General features: G+C 45.3%; 1 protein-coding gene and 1 non-coding gene across 10 annotated transcripts in view; both read right to left on the minus strand.

Annotated features, from left to right (window-relative positions):
- Positions 1–20,236, minus strand: part of bin1b (bridging integrator 1b) — a 47,728-nt gene that overhangs the window by 13,555 nt on the left and 13,937 nt on the right. For 3 of the 9 annotated variants that reach the window (XM_046334939.1, XM_046334938.1, XM_046334945.1), the window contains exons 2-14: positions 16,161–16,241; positions 15,654–15,708; positions 15,286–15,380; positions 14,936–14,971; positions 14,607–14,702; positions 13,070–13,177; positions 10,519–10,611; positions 10,044–10,129; positions 9,653–9,728; positions 9,497–9,552; positions 8,373–8,411; positions 6,639–6,687; positions 5,699–5,875 (exon numbers count right to left, since the gene is read on the minus strand). In XM_046334939.1, coding sequence (XP_046190895.1) covers positions 5,699–5,875; positions 6,639–6,687; positions 8,373–8,411; positions 9,497–9,552; positions 9,653–9,728; positions 10,044–10,129; positions 10,519–10,611; positions 13,070–13,177; positions 14,607–14,702; positions 14,936–14,971; positions 15,286–15,380; positions 15,654–15,708; positions 16,161–16,241 — 1,047 coding nt within the window. The remainder of the gene's footprint in view (positions 1–5,698; positions 5,876–6,638; positions 6,688–8,372; positions 8,412–9,496; positions 9,553–9,652; positions 9,729–10,043; positions 10,130–10,518; positions 10,612–13,069; positions 13,178–14,606; positions 14,703–14,935; positions 14,972–15,285; positions 15,381–15,653; positions 15,709–16,160; positions 16,242–20,236) is intronic. The other 6 variants (XM_046334942.1, XM_046334941.1, XM_046334943.1 and 3 more) reach the window with 6 other exon arrangements.
- Positions 1,704–1,894, minus strand: LOC124019585. The gene has a single exon (XR_006835803.1). It is a non-coding gene; the product is annotated as a U2 spliceosomal RNA (small nuclear RNA).

A 20,236-nucleotide genomic window follows, 5' to 3' on the forward strand; every position in this document is an offset into this window, starting at 1 on the left:
AATTACGCATAGCTTAACACAGTGTTAGGTTTTGTGTTTCTTTTTGCTTTTCAAGTCTTATGCTATAACTCTCTTAGCAACCGGAAGCTAAAATGTCATTCTGTTGTCTGACGAGAGATGAAAATAAGAGTGTGCATAGTGTGATTATAGAACAGAGGCCATAAGTCTTGGATTTGTAAACATAATCAACTGTTAAATCATGTCATTGTTTGTTCATTAAGTCATTTCCAAGTTTATATAAATGTTGAACAGTATGAAGGTAATGTTCAAAAAGGGGGAACTGATGGGTTCTGACTTCTAAACTTGAAATATTGTGAATCATCAGGTATCCTATGGAAATGAGAAGGGCCACAGTCTGGTTTCTACACCAGAAGCTAATGGGCATCTGTAGGAGAAATGTATATGGTGGAGTCAATTAAGGTTGGATATGAGCCAGGGACTTAATGTTACTGAGTAAATGAAAGGCAATCACATGGTTGCAGTCACTGATAAGGGTGGAGAGCTGTGGATTAGTGAGGAATGGGGGCTGAGGTCAGGTCACATTAAGGGAGAAGGAACAGTTTATTACCCACATCACTTAACTTCCTGCCGAGCAATAGAGATGTAACGCTTAAAAGAGTAGGAGACTTGCTCTGTTCGGCAGTCTGACCCATTTGGGTGAATAAACGGTTTGAGCTTTACTGAGTTTTTACTCTTTATTTAGAACCTAACAATATAAATATCTGGATTTGATCAGCATCCAAATTCCAACCTGATGAGACATATTAAATACATTTAATGAGCCCTACATTAACCACATTTAATGAGCCTAAATTATTTTGCTGTTATCCAATAGGCTACATACACATTACGACTTTTCAGGCTACAGAAAAGGTAAATGTCAGCAAGGCGCATCAATTAATGGCAATTGATGAACTTCATTAGGCATACTTTTTGGTGTTTTGCAACAGATGTCTATTTACATTCATCAAACGACACTAGTTTGCTATGTTGTTGACTTAGGCCTCTCTTTATGTAGTGTTGTCTCTTGTGTTTTGTCCTATTTTTTAATCCCAGCCCCCGCAGGAGGCCTTTTGCCTTTTGGTAGGCTGTAATTGTGATTAAGAATGTGTTATTAACGGACTTCCCTAGTCAAATATAATAATAATAATAGGTTAAACATGCAGTTTGGATGCTGAAATCATTTGAGTGGAAGAACATGCACAAAAAATATCCTACATTTTAAAGTGATTTGTTTGACAAATCAGATGAAAATATCTGGTTGTGTTTATGCCACATAAAAAATATTAACATTTAATTGACTTTTTTACAAGGCCAGAGAACAAATATGTTTTACTGGCATGTGAGGCAGTCCATGTTACCAGTACATGACTTTAGCACATTTCAGAGTTTATATTGTATATTCTTCTTGTGTATACATTTGTATATTTTTCCAATCATAACAATTGTTTGTTTTAACTACTTAGCTATTTGTATATTTTTGATAATGCGTATTGCACTGTCGAGGAGAGCATGCAAGTTAGCATTTCACTGTACCGTGTATCCGTGCTCATGAAGAATAAACTTTGATTAGAAGATTAACGCAGTATTCACATCAGCTATCATAGTCAACATTCGCAAATGTTAAGATACAATATACATCATGATCCTAATAAATTAAAACGAATCAACTCTTGTCTCTGCCTAATTATCTTTACAACGATAGGGGGTGCACCGTTCCTGGAGGTACTGCAATACCAGGTCGATGCGTGGAGTGGACGGAGCAAGCCCCTATTCCATCTCCCTGTTCCAAATATCAATTTAATATATGGTCCCCAGATAGGGGACGTATCAGATATTAAACTGATAAGAACAGATACTACACTTGATCTTAGCCAAAAGGCCGAGAAGCGATACTGCAATGCTTTCGGGGGGAAGGTGCCGTTCTCCGACACGTCAAATTCGACTATGGTCACACCAAAATGAGCGCTAAACTTTTCATTAAAGCTAATGCTATAAAAAAAAGTGTGGCGTGGATTGGGAGATAATCGACGTCGGGAATAGCCACGTTTGACCGTTACAATGTAACAACTTGGTAGGTTGAAAGTCACGTGGTCATCCGCCCTCCAATCGGAAATGAGAGAAAGCGTTGTTAAATTAATCCCAGATTAACAGCTAAATTGGAATAATAATATATCACGGGTGGGGGACGACGACGACAATTTGGAGATAATAATATTGACATAACATTTGATCTTGTATCAAATATCTGGTAGCGTTGCTGCCACAACGGAACTGAAGCAATTGTCCACATGGTGGCGATCGAGTTCCACCGACCGTCGCTTTCCCAAACTGTCCTGTGTGGTGCACGAAACTGCGTTTGAATGCTGCACCACTTGACTTCAATACATCAATGCAAATAATGTGAACAATAAATAGTCTATGTATTTGTTTTATGTCGGTCTGTAAAGCCTTGTATGATATGGTCATTGTGAGGAGGCATAAAGTTGCCCTCTTAAATTACTAGAGACCAAACTTCAACCATGGCACAGGACTGCAGGAGCGGTCCTGGCTGCCTAAATGTGTCCTCCACATAATAAACTGTACAAACATGGCACTTTTGAGACTTACTTTTACAATTAAGCTTACTTTTACAATTAAGCTTACAGTCACTACAAGAAATGTCATATCATGGTCATAAATCACCTTTAGGCATGCACTCACTGTATATAGACTTTCCTACTGTATAATTGACTATGTTTTGTTTATTCCATGTGTAACTCTGTGTTGTTTGTGTCGAATTGCTAGGCTTTATCTTGGCCAGGTTGCAGGTGCAAATGAGAACTTGTTCTCAACTAGCCTACCTGGTTAAATTAAAGGTGAGAAAAAAATGAAAATACTGTATATGTAAGTTATTTGGTTGGAGTCTTGTGAATCAACCTGTATGTCCATTAGGGTTTAATATTATCCCAGTGTCTTACAAATGTTCCATCCCGAGAATAAATTACTTTTCTCCCGGGTAACCCATTAAGTTGCAAGTTCAAATCCCCGAGCTGACAAGGTTACAAATCTGTCGTTCTGCCCCTGAACAGGGAATAAATATGTTGTTTCCTCTGGGGTATTTCCCACCAGGAAACCGGAAGTGACATTCAAAAGCATCATAAAGCATATAAATGTCTGGATTTGATGAGAGCTTTGATCAGCATGAACATTCAAACCTGATGCTACCTGAGCCTAATGAGACATATTAACCACATTTAATGAAGCCCTACATTAACCACATTTAATGAAGCCCTACATTAACCACATTTAATGAAGCCCTACATTAACCACATTTAATGAAGCCCTACATTAACCACATTTAATGAAGCCCTACATTAACCACATTTAATGAAGCCCTACATTAACCACATTTAATGAAGCCCTACATTAACCACATTTAATGAGCCCAAGTCCAAAAAAGCCCAAATGACTGTGCTGTTATCCAAGACCACATATATGATATAGGCACATTACACAGGACAGAAAAACATAAAAGCCCATAGATGAAGCTAGCTATATGCTCTCTTGGGTAAATAAATGAAACTAGCCAGTAAGTTCATCTGTTTAAGTGTGAACTCTTGTGTCCGTGGGCCATATTAACCACTCTCCATCTGTGTACGTGTGTCTAATTATCCTCTCAGGGTTTTGTGTATAATATGATAGCATCTAATAGAGCATCAATCTGCCTTTGGTTCAACTGGAACAAATGTTGATGAATAAGTTCAGTGGGCTGACTGTTGGTAATGCTGCAATAATGGAGAGTATTCCATCTCGGTGGTTGGACTGAAGAGACACAGTGTCTGTCCCCAGTCTGTCAGTCTTACTGCCATGTGAGGAAAGCTGTCAATTCGTCCCTTGCATGCATTGAGTGAATCCATGCATAGCATGCAAAGACTGTGCACTGGACGAGGGGAAGAGTTCAAACCACCAGGACCACAAGCCTGTGTCTGACTGACCCCTGAACCTGGTGACCTTGCTGCCTGACCAATGGGGAGACACGCCAACTTTGGGTGCCAGAGAAGTGGCGGCCTGCAATAGTACATCCAGGTCCATATGGAGCAGGATAATTATCACTCCTGTGGCCAAACACACACTGCCACATACGGAAGATAAGCACTGGGATTACTGGGACATTTTACTGGGAAGGCCCTGGAGATGACTGGTGTGGTGTTACCAGCTGTAATAGTTGCAGAGATATGGATAGGTAGGTGAAAAAGTAGGTGGAGGATGGATGAGGAGAGGATGGATGAAGAGGGACTGACCAGAGAATGAAAGGAGGTGGAGGAGGATGGATGAAGAGGGACTGACCAGAGAATGAAAGGAGGTGAGATCATCAGAAAGGGGTAGCTGGAGTGGATGGATGGAGAAAGAAAATAAAGAGCAAGCCGAAAACAAGGGGGTAGAGGAGGTGGGAGACCAGACCATCCCTAGGAAAACATGTGGGTAGAGGAGGTGGGAGACCAGACCATCGCTAGGAAAACATGGGGGTAGAGGAGGTGAGAGACCAGACCATCCCTAGGAAAACAAGGGGGTAGAGGAGGTGGGAGACCAGACCATCCCTAGGAAAACAAGGGGGTAGAGGAGGTGGGAGACCAGACCATCCCTAGGAAAACATGGGGTAGAGGAGGTGGGAGACCAGACCATCCCTAGGAAAACATGTGGGTAGAGGAGGTGGGAGACCAGACCATCCCTAGGAAAACATGTGGGTAGAGGAGGTGGGAGACCAGACCATCCCTAGGAAAACATGTGGGTAGAGGAGGTGGGAGACCAGAAAACATGTGGGTAGAGGAGGTGGGAGACATCCCTAGGAAAACATGTGGGTAGAGGAGGTCCCTAGGGAGACCAGACCATCCCTAGGAAAACATGTGGGTAGAGGAGGTGGGAGACCAGACCATCCCTAGGAAAACATGTGGGTAGAGGAGGTGGGAGACCAGACCATCCCTAGGAAAACATGGGGTAGAGGAGGTGGGAGACCAGACCATCCCTAGGAAAACATGGGGGTAGAGGAGGTGGGAGACCAGACCATCCCTAGGAAAACATGTGGGTAGAGGAGGTGGGAGACCAGACCATCCCTAGGAAAACATGGGGGTAGAGGAGGTGGGAGACCAGACCATCCCTAGGAAAACATGTGGGTAGAGGAGGTGGGAGACCAGACCATCCCTAGGAAAACATGTGGGTAGAGGAGGTGGGAGACCAGACCATCCCTAGGAAAACATGTGGGTAGGGGAGACCAAAACATGTGGGTAGAGGAGGTGGGAGACCAGATCCATCCCTCCCTAGGAAAACATGTGGGTAGAGGAGGTGGGAGACCAGACCATCCCTAGGAAAACATGTGGGTAGAGGAGGTGGGAGACCAGACCATCCCTAGGAAAACATGTGGGTAGAGGAGGTGGGAGACCAGACCATCCCTAGGAAAACATGGGGGTAGAGGAGGTGGGAGACCAGACCATCCCTAGGAAAACATGGGGGTAGAGGAGGTGGGAGACCAGACCATCCCTAGGAAAACAAGGGGGTAGAGGAGGTGGGAGACCAGACCATCCCTAGGAAAACAAGGGGGTAGAGGAGGTGGGAGACCAGACCATCCCTTGGCTAGAACCTATGAGCCGTCTGAGTTGGAGTTGACACTGAGGGTATGATGTTGATAGAAGCCTAAGGGGACATTATGACATCATCTGACCTGCGGCTGTGACGGGGTGGTTGCCTGTGACGGTGCGGTTGTGTTAGCGTCGGGAACCAGGGCTTCACCATCGAACGAGATTATGTCCTGTTGTTGCGTGTCTGGAGCTGGAGTCAACGAGGGTCTGGGGCTGGGGGGCGGGCGTACAGGGGCGGGTCCAGGGGGCGCCGGCCTCGTCTGGAGGGTCCACGGAAGTATGTACAGACATGCAACAGTAGTGAGGGAGACACAGCACACAGGTTAGTAAAACACACTGGCATACTAGTAATAGTAGGTTACTGTTACCTGGGCTGGTATCCAATCCAAGGCGTGTCATGGAGCAGCGCTCTGAACAGACGACAATGTGCCTTTTCAAGGCAATTTCCCTGACATTCCTGGAGATTGTGTTTACTGTAAACGCTGCGCATGTTGGCTCACCCTCCATGTTGGCTCAAGCGTAAATTACCTTTAGAAATCAAGTGCAATGCACTGCTCTACAACGCGCCATGGATTGGATCCAGCCCTAGTCTGTAAGTGGTGTCTATGAGGCTTCCTTCTATGTTAGAAGAGCACATGTCTATCAAACCAATGGAGAGAAACTCTCCATTCAACATGCTCTGGGTTAGTTTCATCTCTCGCTGTGGGAGTTTTCCTGAAGAGAATGTTAGCGACTGTGTGCTCGCAATTGTACCGTCCGCTCCTTTTTCCACCCTCTTGAATTCAACACCTTAATAATACTAGACCTTAAACTCAAGATTTCCCACACACACACACACACACACACACACACACACACACACACACACACACACACACACACACACACACACACACACACACACGCATTTCTGACCCACGCTTCTGAAAATAACACTCGTTCATCAACACACAAATCCCAGTCACTCAAGACTAACACAGAGACAGTCAGACACATTACAGCCCCTGTATGAGGGAACCTTACCTTGGGTGCAGCGTCTGGGGTAACGCTGTGGTTGGCGGCGGCTGCCTCACTGGGAAAGAAAGAGAGAATTACTGACTGACTTCCATGTCAGGAGGAGAGAGAACGAGAGAGGGGGCAGAGGAGGAGAGAGAACGAGAGAGGGGGCAGAGGAGGAGAGAGGGGGCAGAGGAGGAGAGAGGGGGGGCAGAGGAGGAGAGAGAACAGAGGGGGCACCGGAGGAGAGAACGAGAGGGGGCATTTTTCGAGAGGGGGCACCGGAGGAGAGAGAACGAGAGGGGGCACAGGAGGAGAGAGAACGAGAGGGGGCACAGGAGGAGAGAGAACGAGAGGGGGGACAGGAGGAGAGAGAACGAGAGGGGGCACAGGAGGAGAGAGAACGAGAGGGGGGACAGGAGGAGAGAGAACGAGAGGGGGGACAGGAGGAGAGAGAACGAGAGGGGGGACAATGACCTCAGTTGTGTTGGAGCAATGTGCGGGCGATTCACTAAGATGATAGTACAACGGGCAAAGATGTAGCAGCGTATCAGTTTCAGTCATCCACAGTGGTGAAGGTCTGACTATCTGGTGGCTGCCGCGACGATTAGTTTTTTTAGCACAGACTGTCCCCCTGTATCACCATGGGAAAGCAGAACAGGGTCAACTGCTGTGCTTAAGAGAAAACATTTTGAAACTGAGTGAAATGCGTTTTCTGATAAGAACACAGACATTCGTTATTTTTGTCGCAAAACATTTTGTTACAGTGTGCCCTACTGTGTAGTCAACAGTCTGCACCATCCACCAAGACCGCAAGATGGGAGCAAGGGGCTGAGAAGTATATTAAATGATCTGTGTGCACAGGCCCATTTTAGCAGGGAGAATGAGCATATGCCAAAGAAACCATTCTTTATTAATAATATATAACAAGACTGTGCGTAGTACTTCACAAATACACAGCTCAGAGCAAAAAACTATTTGGGGACGTTGCTGCGGCATGAGACACCAACTCACAACACAAGGCTTCCTCAAACGTCATGCTGCGGTCATGCAGGAGTGCCTGACCTGAAACACACAGACTCTCAGACTGAGAACTACAGGAACACCCATGAATGTCCAAGCACACAGCAGAACTCCATGCACAGATGACGGTTCACTCAGACAACTAAAGGTCTGTATATATCCTGTTTTGAGTCCTCCAATCCTTTATTCTCACTCAGTATGGAACTGCACCATGCAGAGAGACTAGTGCTGTGCAATTAACCAAAATGACGGTTATTTATTGGTTTTTAAATAAATAATTCACCAACTTCAGTTCAATTATTTGAATTCCATTTATTATTTTTTTCTGTGAGTTCATTGCGCACATAGTGCTGCTGAACTGTGTGATGTAGTAGGGAGTTGTAGTTTCCAACAAGCTCTTTATAAACCAGATCATGCCGAACTGTGTGATGTAGTAGGGAGTTGTAGTTTCCAACAAGCTCTTTATAAACCAGATCATGCCGAACTGTGTGATGGAGTTGTAGTTTCCAACAAGCTCTTTATAAACCAGATCATGCCGAACTGTGTGATGTAGTAGGGAGTTGTAGTTTCCAACAAGCTCCTTATAAACCAGATCATGCCGAACTGTGTGATGTAGTAGGGAGTTGTAGTTTCCAACAAGTCCTTTATTCTCAGTCAGTATCTAACTGCACCATGCAGAAGGACACACACAGGCACATATAAACTGTCATACTGGTCACTCCCAGTCAGGTCCATTACCTCTTCTTGGGTCCAGGCTTCCAGTCTTTACCTGCCTTTCTGTAGGGGGGTGTAATTTACTCTACAGTATTCTATATTCAGCCAGTCATTTCACTTCCTCACTAGAATGTGTAAGCACAGGGTAGGATAGGTTACTTTCTAAATGTAATCTGTTACAGTTACCTGTCTAAAAGTGTAATCAGTAACAGAACTTTTGGATTACCCAAACTCAGTAACGTAATCTGATTACATTCCGTTACTTTTAGATTAATTTCCCCTTAACAGGCATTAGAAGAAGACAAAACTGTGTGTTGCCAATTGAACGACAACTATTGCAGGATAAATCAAAGTTAAAGTTGACATAGCTGGCCATATGTGGATGTTACATTTTACTCTATGGGTTGGTTATGTAGACTTCTAACCCATCGCTTTCTACTACATATAATAATAAGATTTAATTATATTCTTAAATTATGAACCAAATTCTATCAGAATTCCAGTCATTCCAATAAATGTTATACCTCTTGATTGCAAAGAATAGGACTTGGAAATATGGAAGTATAGATTAGCCTAATTGTTTTATCTGAGCACCAAAACTAAGGACTTATTAGCCAACCCTACTCTGTTGTCATGGAGGACTGATTGGGCTCATTGATTCAAGTTGAAAAATAAATGCTGCGCTCATGGAATGACATGCTTTGATCAATAACACGTGATATCCATATCAAATTACACTACACCACTACTGTCATCCTGACCCGTCATCCTGACCTGTCATCCTGACCTGTCATCCTGTTTATTCAAGTTGGATCATCTTAGGATGCCGACAGCAGTCGCACCATTGGAAGACATAACTTGGACTGTAGCCTACAAAAACCTATTCCTGCTCTTTCCCCACAATCCATCAAACACATTCGCTGTGTTGTCATGTAAACCGTTACTCCCCAACCCTGTGCATCGCATTGGACCTCATTTCTCTACAATTACCATAAAGTTCCTAAAAGGTGCACCAGACAGAGGTAGATTGTACAGGTACATATAACAGTGGGGCAAAGTAGACAGGTACGCCAAAGATGAACACTATCATATGTACAATAGTCCACTGGTATTCGCAACACATTGGTATTATGTCAAGTCTCACTCACTTGGCCAGCCTCTGCTCATCCAGTTTGGTCATGACCTCATTCAGGTCCTGGTTCAGCTGCAAACAGAAAGATTGGAGGAAGTCAATCAATCAGTCCAGACATGTATTATCAATCAGTCCCATGTACTGACGGTGGGCAACCAGCTCTCCCTCTCACCTTTCCCATGTCTTTGTGGAACCTCTGCTGATATCCAGCCATACTCTGGAATGTGTTGACATAGAAGCCAACACGACTAGAGAGGAGAGAGAGAACGTGTTAACATGGTGGCTGGCAACACTGTGTGTGTGTGTGTGTGTGTGTGTGTGTGTGTGTGTGTGTGTGTGTGTGTGTGTGTGTGTGTGTGTGTGTGTGTGTGTGTGTGTGTGTGTGTGTGTGTGTGTGTGTGTGTGTGTGTGTGTGTGTGTGTGTGTGTGTGTGACTGTCTGTGATGACATGTGGAAGAGACAACGTGATAACATTGGTTGTAAATGGGTGGCTCTTCAGAAAGACAGAGGGAAGGAGACTGTATCAGCCTGGTAGCATCAGTGAGAGGGTGGAGAAGTCTCACCTGTTCCACAGCTGTGGAAGCTCATCCTGCAGATCTACGTTGATCTCCTCAAATACTTTCTGAGCTCTCCCTAACTCCTCCTCTGCCTGTACAGACACCATGACACATCCACAGAGGTTAAACAATGTTAGTATATGCCTGGACAGACACCATGACACATCCACAGAGGTTAAACAATGTTAGTATATGCCTGGACAGACACCATGACACATCCACAGAGGTTAAACAATGTTAGTATATGCCTGGACAGAGGTTAAACAATTCTACAGTACCATGTTTGTTAGTATATGTTACTCAAAAGAAAGCGCATTATCTACAATCAAACTAAAGAACGACATGGAATACAGACAGAATGTTAGGGCATGGTGGCATAGAATATAGAATTAGAACTCAGAATGTGTGAATGACAAGTCAGTGTTGAAGGGATGGCGGGGGGGGTCAGGGTGAGAGGGTGAGTTAGTTAGACATCAGTCACCTGGTTTCTGGTCAGGTTAGTTTGGGCTATTTGATGAGCAGACAGAATCCCCTGGGCCCAACCTGGGGCAGCCTTCTCTACAAGAGACATCGGCTAGCCATGCAGACGGACGGACAGACAGAAAGAGTGAGAGAGAAGCAAGACAAATACACTGCTCAAAAAAATAAAGGGAACACTAAAATAACACATCCTAGATCTGAATGAATGAAATATTCTTATTAAATACTTTTTTCTTTACATAGTTGAATGTGCTGACAACAGAATCACACAAAAATTATCAATGGAAATCAAATTTATCAACCCATGGAGGTCTGGATTTGGAGTCATACTCAAAATTAAAGTGGAAAACCACACTACAGGCTGACCTAACTTTGATTTAATGTCCTTAAAACAAGTCAAAATGAGGCGCTGTAGTGTGTAGCCTCCACGTGCCTGTATGACCTCCCTACAACACCTGGGCATGCTCCTGATGAGGTGGCGGATGGTCTCCTGAGGGATCTCCTCCCAGACCTGGACTAAAGCATCCGCCAACTCCTGGACAGTCTGTAGTGCAACGTGACGTTGGTGGATGGAGCGAGACATGATGTCCCAGATGTGCTCAATTGGATTCCGGTCTGGGGAACGGGCGGGCCAGTCCATAGCATCAATGCCTTCCTCTTGAAGGAACTGCTGACACACTCCAGCCACATGAGGTCTAGCATTGTCTTGCATTAGGAGGAACCCAGGGCCAACCACACCAACATATGGTCTCACAAGGGGTCTGAGGATCTCATCTCGGTACCTAATGGCAGTCAGGCTACCTCTGTCGAGCACATGGAGGGCTGCGCGGCCCCCCAAAGAAATGCCACCCCACACCATGACTGACCCACCGCCAAACCGGTCATGCTGGAGGATGTTGCAGGCAGCAGAACGTTCTCCACGGCGTCTCCAGACTGTCACATGTGCTCAGTGTGAACCTGCTTTCATCTGTGAAGAGCACAGGGCGCTAGTGGCAAATTTGCCAATCTTGGTGTTCTCTGGAAAATGCCGCACAGTGTTGAGCTGTAAGCACAACCCCCACCTGTGGACGTCGGGCCCTCATGGAGTCCGTTTCTGACCGTTTGAGCAGACACATGCACATTTGTGGCCTGCTGGAGGTCCTTTTTCAGGGCTCTGGCAGTGCTCCTCCTGCTCCTCCTTACACAAAGGCAGAGGTTGCGGTACTGCTGCTGGGTTGTTGCCCTCCTCCACGTCTCCTGATGTACTGTCCTGTCTCCTGGTAGCGCCTCCATGCTCTGGACACTACGCTGACAGACACAGCAAACCTTCTTGCCACATCTCGCATTGATGTGCCATCCTGGATGAGCTGCACTACCTGAGCCAGTTGTGTGGGTTGTAGACTCAGTCTCATGCTACCACTAGAGTGAAAGCACCGCCAGTATTCAAAAGTGACCAAAACATCAGCCAGGAAGCATAGGAACTGAGAAGTGGTCTGTTGTCCCACCTGCAGAACCACTCCTTTATTGAGGGTGGCTTGCTAAATGCCGATAATTTCCACCTGTTGTCTATTCCATTTGCACAACAGCATGTGAAATTTATTGTCAATCAGTGTTGCTTCCTAAGTGGACAGGTTGATTTCACAGAAGTGTGATTGACTTGGAGTTACATTGTGTTGTTTAAGTGTTCCCTTTATTTTTTTGAGCAGTGTAGTTTGACAGGCAGGTTAGCAATTCAGACAGGCAGGTTAGCAATTCAGACAGGCAGGTTAGCATTCAGACAGGCAGGTTAGCATTCAGACAGGCAGGTTAGCATTCAGACAGGCAGGTTAGCATTCAGACAGGCAGGTTAGCATTCAGACAGGCAGGTTAGCATTCAGACAGGCAGGTTAGCATTCAGACAGGCAGGTTAGCATTCAGACAGGCAGGTTAGCATTCAGACAGGCAGGTTTGAGAGAGTTTTGAAATAGGGCAAGAGTATTTCCATATTGTACATTAACACCCAATCAAACACACACACATGAAAAACAGGTTAATGAGACTTTTTCCCCCCAGTAGGTTGATTGGTTGCTTATTTCAACTGGTATAGCCTAAGCCCATGGCAGCATGTGCCAAGCATAGCAAAACATGCCTCGCCAAAATTACAATGCAGAGTGTTGCTTACTGACATCAGACATCATAATGTGGGTATTTGCATTAGCTTTGTTAAGGCCTTTATAGAGTCATGACTGAGTCACATTATAGAGCCGACCTGAACTGGCCTGGATATTTTCTCTTTACATTGTTCTGTTCCTTCCAAGAAGGTTGCAGAAACGCTGGTCCTCTGTAGTTGGTAGAGCATGGTGCTTGCAACGCCAGGATAGTGAGTTTGACTCCCGGGACCAACCGTACGTAACATGTAGGCATCCATGACTAAGTTGCTTTGGATAAAAGAGTCTAATAAATGGCATTTATTATTTTAAACGATAGCGGATGCAAAACCAGGCCATCCCAGTACTACTGGTTCAGCTTGGTTTGGCTCAGCAGTGTGATTCCGTAATGAACCCAGGAAACCATGCAGCGGGCGGCCATCTTACCTTGGCGATCTTGGCCTGGTCCTGCTTCTTGCCCTTCTGTAGAGAGCCAAAGTGATGCCTCGCACTGTCGTAGTCGGTCATCTTCCTGTCCCGCTTAGCGATGCGTGCCTGGTCAGAGACACCAGACAGACATACCCACAGAGTCACTGATAGATAGAAGGCTGCAGCTTCTTGAGAAGCTATCGATCCATCCAATGTATGTATTGATGTATCCTGTAACTGGTCTGGGAGCTGAGCTGTTTCAGGGCTCCATTTAAAACCAGGATCGCTGAAACGTTAAAGATGCGCACCAGGAATGTAAAGGTGATTTCCTATTGAGCAGACATATGCAGTGTTTACGGTGAATGCAGAGTCTCCACAAACAGAGGAACATTACCATTACATTTTAATCACGCTGTAACTCTCAACTTACACCATATGGATTGTATAGAGCCCTCGGTACCAGTATGTGTAGTCTGTTCTGTTAGAGCCCTCGGTACCAGTATGTGTAGTCTGTTCTGGTAGAGCCCTCGGTACCAGTCTGCGTAGTCTGTTCTGGTAGAGCCCTCGGTACCAGTCTGCGTAGTCTGTTCTGGTAGAGCCCTCGGTACCAGTCTGCGTAGTCTGTTCTGGTAGAGCCCTCGGTACCAGTATGCGTAGTCTGTTCTGGTAGAGCCCTCGGTACCAGTATGCGTAGTCTGTTCTGGTAGAGCCCTCGGTACCAGTATGCGTAGTCTGTTCTGGTAGAGCCCTCGGTACCAGTATGCGTAGTCTGTTCTGGTAGAGCCCTCGGTACCAGTATGCGTAGTCTGTTCTGGTAGAGCCCGGTACCAGTATGTCTGTTCTGGTAGAGCCCTCAGTATGCGTAGTCTGTTCTGGTAGAGCCCTCGGTACCAGTATGCGTAGTCTGTTCTGTTAGAGCCCTCGGTACCAGTATGCGTAGTCTGTTCTGTTAGAGCCCTCGGTACCAGTATGCGTAGTCTGTTCTGTTAGAGCCCTCGGTACCAGTATGCGTAGTCTGTTCTGTTAGAGCCCTCGGTACCAGTATGCGTAGTCTGTTCTGGTAGAGCCCTCGGTACCAGTATGCGTAGTCTGTTCTGGTAGAGCCCTCGGTACCAGTATGCGTAGTCTGTTCTGTTAGAGCCCTCGGTACCAGTATGTGTAGTCTGTTCTGTTAGAGCCCTCGGTACCAGTATGTGTAGTCTGTTCTGTTAGGGCCCTCGGTACCAGTATGTGTAGTCTGTTCTGTTAGGGCCCTCGGTACCAGTATGTGTAGTCTGTTCTGTTAGGGCCCTCGGTACCAGTATGTGTAGTCTGTTCTGTTAGAGCCCTCTGTACCAGTATCTGTAGTCTGTTCTGGTAGAGCCCTCGGTACCAGTATGTGTAATATGTTCTGCTAGGGCCCTCAGAACAGAGTACACATACTGGTACCATTTGTTAATGTTGTGAAAAATCAATCAAAATGTTATAAAAACATTTATATTTATTTATTATGGAGTTTCGTTTTTCACAAAATGGCCAAACACACACCCTCACACCTGACTGCAGTGACACACACCTTAATGTCAGGGAACTGGGCCAGATAGGTATCCATGGCGATCATGGAATTGTCCACAAGCTTGTCATGGTAATCTGACCACAGGATGTCTGTCTCCTACAATACACACAGCAGAGTCAAACAATACACTCACAAATGCAAACACTCACGCATACACCCACCCCCACCCCAATAACAGCTCCACTAACAGTACAGTTCAGAGCTAGTCTGAAACTAGTGCCATGTCTTCTAGCTATAGATCTAGTGTAGGCCACAGCTATTCCCACTAGTCCTCATTCATCACCAGTCTACACAGTCATGAATGAGCTACTGAGCTAGCTGGCCTTTACCTCCATGCAATAGTCCATCTCCTTCTCTATCATCTCCTACAGACGGAAGGATGGAGAGATGGAGGGAAAGAGACATGCAGTGAGAGAGAGAGGAGTATGTGTTGCATTGAGAAGTGAATGTGACCGTGATGAAATGGAGGGAGGAAACTAGACACTGGTTCCCTTTTCTATTCCATTTTTACTCAAACAACCAATAGAATTGACCTGAAGTTCTCATGTTCATTTCCAATTATACATTTAATTCAACCTCTGAAGTTTTGTACACCTCTTTCACAGAGGAACAGGTAGTCTTTCATCCTGAATTCCCATAGATCACCTACACACACACACACCGTGCTAGTCTCTCTCACCTCTGCGATGGTATCCACCTCCTCCTTGCCAAACCACTCTGGCTCGTACATATCCGCCAGACAGTCCTGCAGACGCTTGGACGCGTCATGCATGGCTGAGGATCACAGAGACAGACAGACAGACAGACAGGCAGACAGACAGGCAGACAGACAGGCCAAAAACTGAAATGAAACTGGGCCCATGACAGGAAGAGGTCTGAATGTATTAATGTGTGTGAACACTACAACGGTGTCACTCCAAAATAGACCAGATAGAAACTGACAGATATTACTGTAAAACCTAATAATAAGTTACAGGATACTTGCACACACACACACACACACACGTGTAGTGTACAAACACACACACAGACAGACATGCTTCTTACTTTTAACTGCTGCCAGGTAGGCCCTCAAGTCTTTCTGCAGTTTGGTGCCCTCGGCCTGGAAAATACAACAATGGGTTGGACTGGGATGTGAGCATGATGCCATTTTCACATTACTGAACCAAACTGTACTGTGCTGCCCTGGTTACACAAACAACATAGTTGCTGGAACCATACTGGAAAGGATATTGTGAAAAGACTATCTTAACCAGCCCAGTAAGGTTCAGGACAGTTATGGATCTATGTGTGTGTGTGTGTGTGTGTGTGTGTGGGAGGGGAGGGTTGTGTGTGGGTTCACCATCTCAATGAGAGTGAGGAGAAAGTGTGTCTCACCATCTGCTTGTGAAGTGTGTGTGTGTCCCTGGTCTCATCAGCTTTACCCAGTTCTGAAGGACCTGACAGAAAGACAAACAACCCTGTGTGTGTAGGCTGGGAGGGGAGGGAACATTGGGCCACAACAGTGGGTTCACCATCTCAATGAGAGGGAGGAGAAAGAGTCGGGACTCTCACCATCTGCTTGTTGAAGTTAGCCACACCCTCCTCGAACGCTGTGTCCCTGGTCTCATCAGCTTTACCCAGCTTCTGAAGGACCTGACAGAAAGACAAACAACCCTGGGTGAAGACATGAGCACTACATGAGCACTGACAGAAAGACAAACAACCCTGGCTGAGCACTACAGGGCTGAAGGACCTGACAGAAAGACAAACAACTCTGGGTGAAGACATGAGCACTACAGGGCTACTGCAGGACCTGACAGAAAGACAAACAACCCTGGGTGAAGACATGAGCACTACAGGGCTACTGAAGGACCTGACAGAAAGACAAACAACCCTGGGTGAAGACATGAGCACTACAGGGCTACTGAAGGACCTGACAGAAAGACAAACAACCCTGGGTGAAGACATGAGCACTACAGGGCTACTGCAGGACCTGACAGAAAGACAAACAACCCTGGGTGAAGACATGAGCACTACAGGGCTTCTGAAGGACCTGACAGAAAGACAAACAACCCTGGGTGAAGACATGAGCACTACAGGGCTACTGCAGGACCTGGGAGAGCACAGTCAAAAATCATACACAGTAATACTTTACTTAAAGAGACCCTAGTCTTAATGGCGAAGCCCTGCTTAAATAAAGGTCAAATTATATAATCTACCGACCTACAAAAATGAAAGATATCTTTCCAATTGATTTGAAGGAACGATATAAAACTGGTAATACACTTGTCTATTTTTAGGCAGGCTGTCAAAGCCATGTGTCTCCTCCGTCTCTGGCAGAGACCAGCTGGCAAGCACACGAAAGGCTCTGCGTGTCCATCTCCTAGTTCAACATGGAGAACTTTGAAGCGTTAAGCTGTTCAACTCTGACTCTCTCTGGTGGAATTTTCTAAATGACACTAAATGTTGAATACTAACTACCCTGATAAAGCACATGTCAGTTTCAAAACAGGGCTTGTGCAACGTGATTTGTCATCTCACAGGAAAATAATTCATTTGTGGAGGGGGATAGTGTAGCCTTGTTCACATTGGCAGGTTGAAGTTACTCAAATCCATTTTTTTTTTTACATATCTGATTTTAATCTGTTATTTTTCCTCCAGTCTGAACAGCCAAAAGCCACATGGAATCTGAAACGTCAAGCCACATTCGTAGGCCATACGACTTTTCTTGAACGGTCAAATCAGATTAATTTTCCCTCACAGATTTATTTGGTATATGTTGTTGCCTGCTAGCTACTCTGTTGACAGTTTGACAAGAACATGACATGGTAGCGAACTAGCTTGTTAACTGTTTACAAACTAATGTGCGAGAAAGATAAACAGCTACCTACCTAGCTGGCTGACTGCTGTGGCTAGCTGGCTGACTGCTGTGGCTAGCTGGCTGCCTGCTGTGGCTAGCTGGCTGACTGCTGTGGCTAGCTGGCTGACTGCTGTGGCTAGCCTAAAAGGGACTTGTTTTGAAAGTTTGATTATCTTATCCTTTGAGGTTCTAAAAGTGTTCTTCCTCTATGAATTTGAACATTCACAGCAACTGGGAAACATCTATGGCAGCCATTGTTGTCACCTTCACTTGTTACATAACTTCTGAGTGATAGGAAGCACGAGCATCACCACCAAATCAACCGACACCACTGGCACACACCCATCGTTACTATGACAACTAGCATAGCCATGTCAACAAATGACTGCTGTCTGAACACAAATTTGATTTGGTCACTTGCTGTTTGGACAGTCAATATTCCAAAACAGATTTGAAAAACCAAACTGATTTCAGCATTAAGGCCTGCAGTGTGAACAGGGCTTAAGTGTCTTCAGTTCAGGTTCAGTTTCCCAAACCCAGACTGAGCACAGTCCTTCACTAAAAAGCTTTCAAGGGAAAATTTCCATTGAATCTCCAGGATTCTGAGAAACTGAAACCTTAAAGTTTCACTTCTGTATTCTTTAATATTATAACCTCTGACTCATCCAAACAATAGAAAACAAAAACAGCAGACGTCAGCTTTTACAAGATCTTTCATCATTAAAAGGAAGAGGGGGAAGAGGAGAAGAATAGAAAAGTAAGCATTACATTGAAGTGAAAAGGAGGGAGTGAAGGGCAATGAAGAGCTGATGACTAGGGGAGCAAATAGTGCAATGAAGAGCTGATGACTAGGGGAGATGACTAGGGGAGATGACTAGGGGAGATGACTAGGGGAGATGACTAGGGGAGCAATAGATGACTATGAAGAGCTGATGACTAGGGGGAGATGACTAGGGGAGATGACTAGGGGAGATGACTAGGGGAGATGACTAGGGGAGATGACTAGGGGAGCAATAGTGCAATGAAGAGCTGATGACTAGGGGAGATGACTAGGGACTAGGGGAGATGACTAGGGGAGATGACTAGGGGAGATGACTAGGGGAGCAATAGTGCAATGAAGAGCTGATGACTAGGGGAGATGATGTACAAATGTAGAGGTTAGAGGGCAGTGAAAGGAAAGAGGATAATATGCAAGGTAAAGGAAGGGAGAAAAAGTCCCCTCATCCAGCTGATCCTGGGGCAGAGTTCACTAACACACTGAATGAAGTCTCAGGACCAGAACAACAAATCAATCTGAATAAACCAAATTACAACAGTCAAAACAAAACTACATTACCTATTGGGAAACACAAGTAGAAAGCAACATGCAGTGTTATATGGCCCTAAAACTACCAGCACACCACAGCTAACTATTTCACCATGGTTACCGATGGAACATTTTGAAAAACACAACAATAAAGCCTTGTGTCGTATTGTTTGTATTTGCTTCGTGCTGTTAATGGTCGTTGCACTTGATTCAGCAGCCGTAGCGCCGGGAAGGCAGTGTTCCCATTATGAAACATTTCATGTCTGAAGGTAGAATTCTGCCTCGCAGGCAGGACCAAAGAGTAAATCAAGTGCATCTACAGGTCTACCACTGGCCAATCAGAGAGCTCAGATCACCGTATCTGCAGTTTCCTTGCGCCTCGACTGTAAAACGAGGCCTCAAACGCACATGAAAGTTGATCATGTGAGATTTTAAACTTGTAAAATCATGACTAGCGAGAGACTCAACAAAAACAGCAAAGAGCTGCAGTTGTTATGAGTAAGTTCTTGTTGAAGTCGCTATTCAGCGCTGGCAACACTTTGTTCAACAGGTTTAGAGGAATATGTCACTTTCTCTGGTCATAGGAGTAACAGGACTTGGTGCATGAGGCAGAAGTAATGTACCGGTTCCACTACTTCCGCCCCTTTCATTTTCAATGGGAGCACGCTGAGCAATGTGCAGGGGATTGTGGGAAAGTTAGCGGCGCGAACCCTGCTAGCAGAGCGATAGAAAAAGTTCAGCTCTACTTTATGCTTATTACTCGTGGCCTCCGCTGTCGTTGAAAAGTCAGGTGAGGAGCAGATGTTTGCTTGAAAGTCTTCCCATCATTAAACATAGTTCCGCCTGTCATTATTTCCAGGCAACACCCCCCCCAAAAGATGGAGGAAAGACAGATCGTTGCTGTGTCTGGATTTCCAATTCCATAGGATTTCCTAGAATACAGAGACAAAATCATAAGGTATGAAGGACAATTGCATAGATTCTTGGTGTTGATGGTGGGTGAAGAGAGATTTGCACAACAATGTTTGTGCTGCCTGTTAGCTATGAACCTCAAGCAACCTATATCTCAAAACTGTGATCGAAGCCACCATTTGTGAAAGTGTTGAGTCAATTCAATTGTGAAATTTGCCTACCAAAAGGATAGAAATCACCAGTAACACGCATTATAAATGATAAACTAAGAGCCAATTTATGCTTGAGCCATAAATGTGGTGCGGAGGCGCCGTATGGATGGTGTGACACCTCCAGAGGCACACAGAGGTCAAATCCGCCTCTCAAATTTTGTAACAATGCGGATGGCTCTGGAGAGCTCCGCATTGACATGATTGGTTGACGGTAGGTGGGGGCAGGAGGTCCTGTATAAACACAAACTGACTGACTTGTTCCTTGACAATTTCTTTCACAACAGCTCTGTACTGCTCTGCGAAGCGCAATAAGTATAAATGCCCTTACAGTGCCTTGCGAAAGTATTCGGCCCCCTTT

The sequence above is a fragment of the Oncorhynchus gorbuscha genome, unplaced genomic scaffold, assembly GCF_021184085.1.
Source record: "Oncorhynchus gorbuscha isolate QuinsamMale2020 ecotype Even-year unplaced genomic scaffold, OgorEven_v1.0 Un_scaffold_633, whole genome shotgun sequence".
NCBI lineage: Eukaryota > Metazoa > Chordata > Actinopteri > Salmoniformes > Salmonidae > Oncorhynchus > Oncorhynchus gorbuscha.